Source organism: Chelonoidis abingdonii, chromosome 22 (assembly GCF_003597395.2).
Source record: "Chelonoidis abingdonii isolate Lonesome George chromosome 22, CheloAbing_2.0, whole genome shotgun sequence".
Lineage (NCBI taxonomy): Eukaryota > Metazoa > Chordata > Testudines > Testudinidae > Chelonoidis > Chelonoidis abingdonii.
This window is the reverse complement of record NC_133790.1, coordinates 12,682,255-12,693,485: the sequence shown is the minus strand read 5'-3', so window position 1 is coordinate 12,693,485 and position 11,231 is coordinate 12,682,255. Positions and strand designations below refer to the sequence as shown.

At 41.4% G+C, this 11,231-nt stretch overlaps 1 protein-coding gene across 1 annotated transcript in view; it reads right to left on the bottom strand.

Moving 5' to 3' along the window:
• ADGRD1 (adhesion G protein-coupled receptor D1) overlaps nucleotides 1–11,231 on the bottom strand; it is a 266,747-nt gene that overhangs the window by 231,742 nt on the left and 23,774 nt on the right. Inside the window, exons 7-9 of the mRNA XM_032805984.2 lie at nucleotides 10,017–10,271; nucleotides 6,742–6,806; nucleotides 1,834–1,893 (exon numbers count right to left, since the gene is read on the bottom strand). Coding sequence (XP_032661875.1) covers nucleotides 1,834–1,893; nucleotides 6,742–6,806; nucleotides 10,017–10,271 — 380 coding nt within the window. The remainder of the gene's footprint in view (nucleotides 1–1,833; nucleotides 1,894–6,741; nucleotides 6,807–10,016; nucleotides 10,272–11,231) is intronic.

Below are 11,231 nucleotides of genomic sequence, written 5' to 3'. Positions count from 1 at the left end.
GGAGACTGCGGGAACTATGGGATAGCTACGGAAGAGCTACTCACAATGCAACGCTTCAGAAATCGACGTTAGCCTCGGACCATGGACGCACAACGCCGAATTACTGTGCCTAGTGTGGCCGCATGAAATCGAATTTATCAGTTTTATAAAACCGATTTTAGCTAATTCGATATTATCCCGTAGTGTAGACGTGGCCTCAGAGACTGATCTTGCAAAGTACTGAGAGTCTCCTGAGAGGTGCTGAATGAACCTTGACTTTCATTGCCATCAGCTGAATGGATGATGTTCACCATCGAGCATGATCAAGCTTTGCATTAAAGAAGTTATTTGAGGAATGATTTAAATGCTTGTTTCCATGCATCAAGACTGGCAGGAACTGGCGTCTAAGTCAACAAGCAGATACCACCATCATCAAATCAGGAGTTTAAATATATCTTGGCCATCATTAGAGTTCCATCAGCACTCCCCTAACAAATACCTATTTTCAAGAGGTGTATATTTTGGCTGGAAAGCATCCTTCCAGGCTCAGAATGAATATATAGTTTTTAAAACATATTTTATTAAATCCATTTGGTTGTTTCTTTCAAGAGAAGCTTTCATGTTGGAGAAAGCTGCCAAGTTTCAGTCTAAGAACTTAAATCCATTGGCTTTCCACATCTTTCACCAAAGCCATTTATGAGTCTACTACAGCGTGATTTGTCATAGCCTATCCACTCCCCCTCCCTTTTTAATGTCCAATCCCACATTCCTGCCTCCTTAAAACTTGATCCTGACAAACACTGAGAAACTCTGGAGCACTTCCCATTAGCATCTCTCTGCACCGCAAAGAATGACACCCAAAGGTCAGCTCCTGCACACTCTTAATCCAGTGAATAGTCTTTACTCATTTGATGACACACGTGGACAAGGACAGGAGGAGTGGGCCCTTAACATTTCAGTAAAGTCATGTGGCCAGATTCTCAGCTTATACATCGTCAGAATCAATGGATCTATGCTGATTTACATTAGCTGAAGCTCTGTCCATAATCTTCAACTTGTTACACAATACAAACATTTCCATTTCAACATACAGTGATGTCATAGTACTGGTTTATGACATCATAGCAACAAGATACACAGATGGAGAAACTAAGCTATCATAGCTGTTCAAAACACACATGGGTCAAATTCAGTTCTTCCTTTCACGGGTGTAAATCCAGAATAACACCACTGAATTGATTTACTCCAGCATAACTAAAAGGAAAGCTGAGAGCAAGCACTGCACAGGAATGAAGATGAAAGTATCCTTTCAGCTCCTAATTCAAATGCGATCTTTCCCAGAGTGTTAGTCGGGAAGAATTGTTGCCTGTGTTGTATCCATTTTGTAAATATGGAGATGGCTTCCCAGGCACAAGATACAATTTAAAATGGGGAAAAAGGCAAATGCTTTTAAAAAGTCCTATAAATATCCATATGCAGGGAATACATTCGCTCTTTTACAAGGCCCACTTTCAAGAAGAAACTGCCAAGTAGACTAAATTCCACGTAGAAATCATCTTTGTTAAATACCTGTTTCACTGACATTGCCCATTCCTTTGTAAACCTCATTTTTTATACTTTTTTGCCAGTCCTTATGGAATCTCTCAGAGCAGTAGCACAGAAGCTATCTTATTTTAACTCTCAACAAACCATTACAAAATTAACATTTGCTACCTTGACTTTGGATGCACAGATGAGAGCGCAAATAAGTCGTACTGTCAGAAACCCCAGGCTGAAGGATAATAGATGCAACCAGTGTTATTACTATCCAATATGCACCTGAATTAATCTACAAATTTAAATCATGTGTCTTACCTCCAATATGCCAATCCAGCTGGGTAACAAAAGAAAATCTTCAACAGCTTTCAAGAAAGCCTAAAGATAAATAGGATCACATTATCCGATTACTGATTCATCCACTACATCCCCTGGTAAAAATTCAAGGCAGTTGTCTATTAAGAGTTCCACAATCCATTTTACAAGGACCAAACACATTTTGATTGAAGTCACAGAGTCATTCCTGCTTGGAAGTTCTCTCAATCTTTTGTATGGTAAGATTTTAAAAGTAATAGTTTAACAAACAACAACATTCCAGTGAATCTCCTATATTACACCCCAGCTGAGGTCACTGAAAACACTGGAATTGAGTGGAGCTTGCTAGTGAAGTCAATTAAATCCATGTGGAAATGGACATGTTTGCCCAGTAGTTCAGAGCAGGCTGTTAGGAAGCACACAGTATAACTCTGGCTCCTTCCATTTGTTTAACCTGATTATTATCTATGTTACACTAGCACCTGGAGGCTCCAGATGAGGCTAGCCACAGTTCAAACACATAGTGAGTGACTGTACCTGCCTCAGAGAGCATCCAATCTAAATAGAGATTACAACAGGTGGGAGGGGAAACAGGCACAGAGAGGGGAAGTGACTTGCCCAGGGTCACACAGCACATCAGTGGCAGAGCTGGGACCACAACCCAGGTCTCCTGATCCCCAGTTGAATATCTGAACCTCGAGACCACACGGATCTAGAAATCACAGTGCACACCAAATTTTCTCACTATTTAACTGGGTGTTATACATGTGTAAGAACTTCGAGATCAAAAGGCAAGATCCCTCTCCCAGTCCATCTTATTTTACATTGTTTAAAGGGCCTTTAAAGCCCTGGTTCTGACTGGGCAAGGATTCCTATGGTGAAAAACACCATGGAAGACGCCCATAAGGCTCTTCTCTGAGGACTCCTTTGCACACCCAGGCATTGAGGGTGGGCTCAGGCAGTGCTGCACCGATTCCAGTCAATGCTGCGATGCACAGGAGGCTGCTGCCTATGAGGAAAGATTAAGATAATTGAGCGCTGTTAGACTTCAGGAAAAAAAGACTAATGGGGGGGCCTGATAGTCTTCACATAGATTAAGGGCTGCTACAAAAAGGACTGTGATCAATTGTTCTCCATGTCAGCTAGAGGTAAGACAAGAAGTAATGGGCTTAACCTGCAAAGGGGATTTAGGTTAGATATTAGGAGAGACTTTCTAATTATAAGGGTAGTTAAGCTCTAGAACTGGCTTCCAAAGGAGGTTGTGGAATGCCCATCACTGTGGGGTTTTAAGAAGAGGTTGGAGAAAAAGCTGTCAGGGATAGTCTAGGTTTACTTGGTCCTGCCACAGTGTAGGGAGGTGGACAGGATGACTTCGAGGTCCCTTCCAGCCCTGCATTTCTATGATTCAATTATTCTATAATTCAGACAAGCCCCCAAGGATGTCTAAGTTAGAGGCCTCTCCAGCCCCCAGAGCAACCAGGATCAAGAGGCCCCTTTTCAGCCATGGATGCAATATCTGTGCTGCTCCTTTGAAAAGTTCAGCCCAGAATTTCAACCTGAGGGTATAAATGGAAGCCTGGGCCCAGTACACAATCTCCACTGCCAAGTCACATGCCAGGAGGATGGAAGGAGGAGCGCTTTTCCAGGCCACAAAATGCAGCAGCGCTGTTCCAGAGAGGCTTTGTTAGGTCACTGAGGAAGAGGGGAGAGAAATGGGAGGATTCCCAGAGCATCAGATCCTTGGCCTCCTGCTACACCAGGGGTGGGCAAACTTGGGTTTGCAAAACTAGATGGAGGGCTGGATAGGGAAGGCTGTGCCACCCCAAACAGCCCCTCCCCCGACTGCCCCCCTCAGAACCCTCGACCCATCCAACCTCTCTGCTCCTTGTCCCCTAACTACCCCCTTCCGGGACCCCCCACCCCAACTGCCCCCTGGGACCCCAACCCCTATCCAATCCTCCTACTCCCAGTCCCCTGACTGCCCCCCTGGCCCCTATCCACATCTCCACTCCCAACAGGCCCCCGGGACCCCACGTCTATCCAACTCCCCCCATCCCCTGACTGCCCCCACGCAGAGAACACTCCACCCCATTCAACCCCCCCTGCCCCCTCACTGCCCCCCGGGGTCCCCCGCCCTTATTACAACCCCCCCGGCCCCACCCACTTACCACCCGAGCAGAGATGCAGGCAGCATGTTCTGGCTGCCACGCCACCAGAGCCAGACACACTGTCCACGTTCTGCTCGGAGGAGACGCAGGCGGCGTGGCTCTTTGGAGGAGGTGGGGACAGCTGGGGAGGGGCTTGGGGGTGCCTCCTGGCCGGCGAGCTCAGGAGCCGGGCAAGATGATACCATGGGCCAGATGTGGCCTGTAGTTTGCCCCCTCTGTTGTTACACACTGAGCCTGGCTAAGTATTAGAATGCACATGAACAGAGCTTTGTCAGACTCAATGCATGCTAGCTAAGCAGGAAAGTTTTGCATAGCACTTAACTGCCTCCCTCTCTCTGCTCGCAGCTCATGACTACTCCGCACTGGACAACCTGGCCCCAACTTTACATCATCTTGACATAAAATGTATATGCCCCGCTCGTGGCTGTTCTCTGCGGGAATTAGCTACAGACCAACAAAGACCTTAACCAATCAATTCAGGGTGAATGGACAGAAGTCTCATCCATTATGATTAGGAACCTGTGGATAGATTCCAAAGCAGGCTTTGCTAAAAGATTCTTACATTTCCTTGTTTTCTGTCTGCACATCATTTTGCCCACAAGTCCACGGGGATGGCATTGGTAGAGAAACCCAATCATTGTAAGACCAGCCACTGATTACTGTAATAATTGGCTTTTCTAGCTTGCTGAAATCAGGGAATTGTGCCATCATTCCAAATGAGCTGGTGTCATAACAGTTAACAGGAAGTTGACCTCTGCTTCATGCATCAGGAATGTAATGTTTAAATATTTCCACAGAGAAAGAACCAAACCAAACCCCAAAAAAAATCTTCAGGAAAAATCTGGACTATGGGCCTGATCCTGAATTCCACCGATTTCAGAGTGGGAATTTGCCTGAGTGCCAGACTGCAGGATCGAGCCCTGGTTTTGATTAAATTGGTACACAGAAGATGAGTTTTTTCCGGGGATATAATATTTTCCAGAATTCCTACATTTTGAACATAGCAGAAAAGGTTCGCTTTCACAAGATAGTGAATCTGTTCCTTCTCAGTCATCCATCTAATAGACATTATATTTACCAGAACCATTGTGCTCAGATGCTACCATTTTGTGCCAGTATTACATGATTATCCCAACACAGCTGATGAGCCCTGTAATTAAACTAGTCTTGTCTCATGACAGCTGACTTTCGGCTACCTGATTAAATAGTTTGTCTTGGGGCGTTTTACATATGCATTTTTTATGAACAACAATCTCTCTCAAATGAATTTACAATTCAGCAAATGAGAGGTAAAAATCAAGGTCTTTGCATCCACCTAAAACTGAAGAAAAACTGACACTGTTCAGGTTGGAAAGGCCGTATTTTCTGACGGGGAATTTTTGGGTTAACTGGCGATATGTTTTCCAGGTTTACTGGAGCAGTCTCTGGTACTGGAAGTTCCTCTTCCTCAGTCTAGTTTAGTTATGAGATAGGCTGATAGGCATCCTGTGGGAGAGCTAAAAGACAACAACGTTGTGTCATCACTTCATGTTGTAACCAGCCCATTATTTCCATAGCTCTCCAACTTACGGGAATGTCAAGTAAGCATTTAGGGCTAATTCTCTCCAATCCTTCACATTATGCAAGATGATCTCCAGGACTGATCTTATATATGTCTCTTGGCAGTAAGGCCAGAGAAGGGGAGAAAAACGGTTTACTTTTGCTTAATCCCTAGTCTCATCCTGCACACGAGATAATGAGAGGCTCTGGTTCTGAGCTCCCTCTTTCAGTAGGGCCGAGCAGAGTAAATTGTAAGGCTCTGATTATGCACAATAGACCAATAAGCATATTGAAGATAAATAGTTAGTATAATATGCACATACCAATTAGATGATATTCTCACACACATGTAACAAAGACATGAAACCATATAAATGCGGCTGAAATGAAATTTGTTGTCTGCTTGTTTCTTTTCATTTAGAAATTTAGGTCCTGCCGACCTAGTTCCTGAAAGGCCTCTATGACAAGAATAAACCTTCAGGATTTTAATACCCAGATCTTAACACAGTACACCAGGTTGAAAAGGTGAGTCATTTTGTTTTAGAAATATTAACACACTTTAGTATTTATTTCTTAAACATCTATTTAATGCAAGTATCAGAAGGGTGGTGCCGTTGTTAGTCGATTTGTAAGCAGCAAAGAATCCTCTTGGCACCTATGACTAACAGACGTTTGAGCTCGAGTTATGTGGGGCATACCCACTTTGTCGCGATGCATGTCATGCATCCACGAAGCTCTGCTCCACATTCTGTTAGTCTATGTAAGGTGCCACAGGGATTCTTTCTGCTTTATAATGCAAATACCTCCTTTAACAAATGAAAGAAAAAATTGTTATAAATCTGGTTAAATGTTTCAAATTACAATTTTTTTTAAAAAAAGGAAAAACATTTTGCAATATTTTCATGATTTTCCCCATTTAACTATTTCCAAAATTTAAATGTTCAAAGTTTTGAATAAGAGACAGCAGAAGAGGGATTTTTTTGCCCTTTGACCCTTTAAATCAGCTCTAATCCTCTGTTAAATAAATCACTTTAAAAAAAAGTTTCCCCCCTTTCGTAAAATGAAAACCAGATGTGACCTAAACCATGGAAAGGCTGCTACCTCTCTGTAATACACACACATTTTGATATCAAGAAAGCAAAAGAAGATTGAGAAATGAAGTTACTGTTGACGTCAAAGAAAAGAGTTAGGATGACTTTCCTACCATAGGATTTGTAGTGGTTGTCATAATGGGCCAGAGAGGTGTTGAAGAAAGCAAAAGTTGCTTGCCTAGGAAAAAGAAATTATAATTAAAAAAGTTTCCTGCAATAAATACATTTTAAAAAACTAAAACAAAAGATCTGTGAGAAACATTCACAATGCAATTCTGAGAAATTCAAGCCAGGATTATGCAATTCGTTTTGCATTTTCCTGAGTTCCAATATTGAAACTAGATCAGTTTCATTTCCTGTTTCTAGTCAGTTTTACTTTCTAGTCCTTATATACTAGCCAACACTGTTTCGACTGGATTTCTAACACTGGAAGCAGTGTTTTTAAATTTAAAACAAAAAACTGATTTCAATGGAGTTTTAAATCCATGAAAAACATCTATACAAAGAGAAGGTGGTTGACATTGTGCATAAGGAGACAGGAGATCCAAGTTCAATTCTCAGCTCTGCCACAGCGAATCAATGAGACTTAAGTAAATTGTGCCTCAGTACTCCACGTAGTACTACCTCCTTTCTTCCACACTTTGTCTTTTCTGTTTAGATTGGAAGCTCTTCACAACAGGGATTGTCTCTTATTAGGTGTATGCACAGCACCTAGCACAGTAAGGTTCCAGTCTGATTCTGGGCCTCTAGGTAATAATGTAACTTAATACAAATAAAAAAAATGTATATTTTGAGCCTAAATTTCTTGATGGGGTCAGGGCCGGCTCCAGGCACCAACTCAGCAAGTAGATGCTTGGGGCGGCCAACGGAAAGGGGCGGCACATCCAGCTCTTCAGTGGCAGGTCCCTCAGCCGCAGAAGTGCCGATCGTGGCTTTTCCCCTTGCCCCCCGGGGCAGCAAAAATGCTGGAGCCGGCCCTGGATGGGGTGGTAATAGGAACATGCCATCCAGAGCATTGAAACACTAGAACAAAAAAAAGAAAAAAAAAAAAAAAAAAAAAAATCAATGGATGGCTCTTCAGGAACAAAAATCTTTGAGAACTAGGCAAAGGGTGAAGTCCCTGGCCCAAATGAAATCAATAGAGGGTCCTACGGAAGTCAATGGGACCAGCACATCACCCGAAGTCAGAACAAAAGAGCATAACAAAAGGATGGTAGCTATTGATGAGCAAGCACGTGAGTCTTGTACAAAACAAGCCTCAAACCAACCGACATTCCAGTTTGCTTTTAAAATATGGCATCTGCAAGAAGTCTGAGCACCATTTCAGATAATGTCTCCATTAGCTATTTGAGCTGACTTCAAGCAACAGAGAAAGCTGCTTTTAATCAGCCTGGCTTTACCAATAAATGTCACTCGCTATTACTACACTCAGTGAAGGTTACCATACGAATATGTCATAAATGATTTATTTAGACAAAAAAGTATAAACTAGATTTTTGGATGCCCTCCAGCAGTTCCATGTTAAACATATTGATTCCATTGCATGTGTCGGATTTATGGATCATTTGTGACCAGAAAAGTAAAACACTCTCTCTCAGAATGTATATTATGCTCATTATTTTGGTATTTGGGCACAATTGTCAGATATTACTGGTATTTGTTATGTAACATTGCATAGCTATTCATTCAATTTTTTAAAAAGTGGGTTTCGTAATTAAGCTTTTGATAAAATTAGCCCAAATTTGTTCTAGTGAAACTCCACTGAGCTCACCGAATTTATACCAAGGATAACTTTGGCTCATTATATAGCATGCCACTCTCAACAACCACTAGTGTTTCTATGGATCATGTTACAATTTCACCAATCAACTTGCATGGACATCAACACTTGTGAGAAAAGAGCCATGAGAAAGAAGCACACTCAGTAACACCTACCACAAGTGTTCAAAAATCATGAGCCAGGCCTCTAAAAATAATGGGATTGGCTTAAAAAACAAGGTTTTTTTAAACAATAATACATTTGAGGTCTTTTTGTTTGTTTGTTCACCTTCCAGCTTCTGAGCCTTTAGGGCCCACTTGGGTCAAGCTTTTCTCTGTAACCATGAGGCCAAAAACTTGCTTTTGTTTTCTAAATGAAAGGCAAGATTCTCACATAAACACTAGGAACTGGGGATTTAAGGGGGGAAAAATATCAAATATTGTGAAACTTGTGACATTTTTTTTTTTTTTTTTTAATTCCAAGAGTTTGAAACATAACACAAACTTCTAAAGTTGCAAAGCAACACTTAGGGATGCATCCATGTCTCTTCTCAGAGCATCAGCAGAGGTGGGGAGTGTCACAGTTAAAACCCTGTGTAACTCTTCAAAAATATACGGTTCAGTGGGAATTGGGTGTCTAACTCCCTTAAGCCCCTTTGAAAATCTCAGCCATAAGCGGTAATGTCTTGCAACTAGCCTTTGTAAGCCTACAACAATGCAATATTGGGTGCAGGGTCTAATTTCTCAAATGGTTTTCAAATTTAAGCCAAAGAATGCAAAATTAGGAGCAAAATAATATGAGACTAACACTTTGCATACTGCAACCATGGGAACATCCCTGGCAAAGTCTTTCCAAGCTGCATCCACTATTTGAAATGGTACATGGAGGCAGGTGGGGGACTTGGGAACAACAACTGTGTATTCACGAACACTGAAGGGGTTAAAAAAAAGTTACTATCCTGGTATATTTATACAAAAGCCATACTTGTCTGACAGTGAAACAGCACATACATATAGATGGACTGGGGCAATCTAAAAATCTAGAGCACTTTTGTTCAGTAACATAACATCCTTGTGTTCTATTAATCCAGGAAGTGAGATTTATAGTAGTTTTGGATTTGATGGTGTTATAGTAATACCGGTTTGTTGTGAAAGATACAACAATCAGACACCACAGCAATTTTTGCTAACCTGATTAAAAATTATACATTTATTTAAAACATCATTTTTAATATTTTTAGACACAGCACTGAAATATTATTGCTATTTCAGGAATGAAATGAAGGCTTCCCCAAGACAGTCACAAGGTTGACTTTTTTTAAAATAGGTCCCTTTGCTGTTGTGACATTAGTTAAAAGGAAGTGGCTTGGTTGTCCTAGCAATGGTTGGATTCTGCTGAGGTTTTCTTCCAGCCAATAGATGAGGTGAGACTTAGTGGGTGCCGTTTGGTGACACGTCTGAGGGGCTGTGCCCCAGGATGAGAAACAAATGCCTCCCTTAAAACTGACAAAGTGATTCCTACGAACATTTATACCTATAAATTATTGGCTATTAGCACAGCTGGTTTAACAGCTGAACTTTTTTTTAAAAAAAATCAACATTTATACAATCAGAATATGCTCCCAATTACCAATAGCAGCTGTAAAGTATAGTTCAATTTCCTTGGGGGTGAGTGCTCTTTCCCATATGATAAACTCATCAAAAGCCCCGTTCACATAGCGTTTGCTCTGATCATTCTCTGTCCCTGTCAGCAGATTTGCGTTGGGGTCCCCATAGCTGTAGGAAACTTTCCCATTTGGGTCGGTGGTGTTTAGAGTTCCATTGACATAGACTTTCAAACCTTCTTTTGATTTCCACGTGAAGAGAATATGAGTCCAGTAAGGACCTGCAAAACATTAAAACTCTCTGTAAAATCCATGAATCAACCTCATTTACATTCTTTCCTGTTCAATAAATTTTAGTTAAAATGCATTTCATTTGTGCAATGCAATGGAGCTATAAAGGAAGTGTCGACACTGAATTATGGAGCAATGATATCATGTGCATTAACTGTTTATTCATAAGGGACAGTCCATACTTTGGCAGAACCCTTACTGGCTTCAGTGACATTTTGCCTGAATCCTTCCTGAGGCTCATTGCAATTGCATAAATTATACCATGGGCCCAGATCTAAAGTCCTTATTCAGTCCTATCTCAGGCAAAACTCCCACTTCAGTGAGGGCTGCATAAGGACTTCAGGACTAGAGAATATGTAAATAATCCCTGTGACAATTATTATAACTACATACATGCAACAGCTTTCCTGGCAAAACACTTTTACAAACTATTAAACATCACAGCTACAGAGGAGTGCCCTTTTCTAAACAATAGATCCCATTACTTCTCAATTAGTAACCTGCATTCTGGATCAGAAGACAGAAATAAGATATTCATTTTAAAATACATTACTAATAATCATGCAAATACATTTCCAGGACTTCATTCTTACCATACAAATGGCCAACATGTATCATCTCATGGAATGCTTACCCAAAAGGGTTACCAGAGAGGTTTAAAATTAAAGAGAATGGGAAGTTGGACTCCCAGCTTATGAATGCATTGAGTGAGGACTCCAAAGGCTTCATCCTGCACTCCTCACTTGCTCCTTTTCAGGTAAACCCCTATTCTTCCACTGATGTCAATAAGAATTTTACTTCACTAACGACTGGGGAATGCAGGATCCTAGATCCTTGGATGGTGACTTGAACAATGTCACTGACTTCTAATACCTGCTTTCTCTCTTGGGAAGTGAAGCCTATCCATCCTTCATGTATCCACCTACTTCCTCATTCTTTTCTTTCTATCC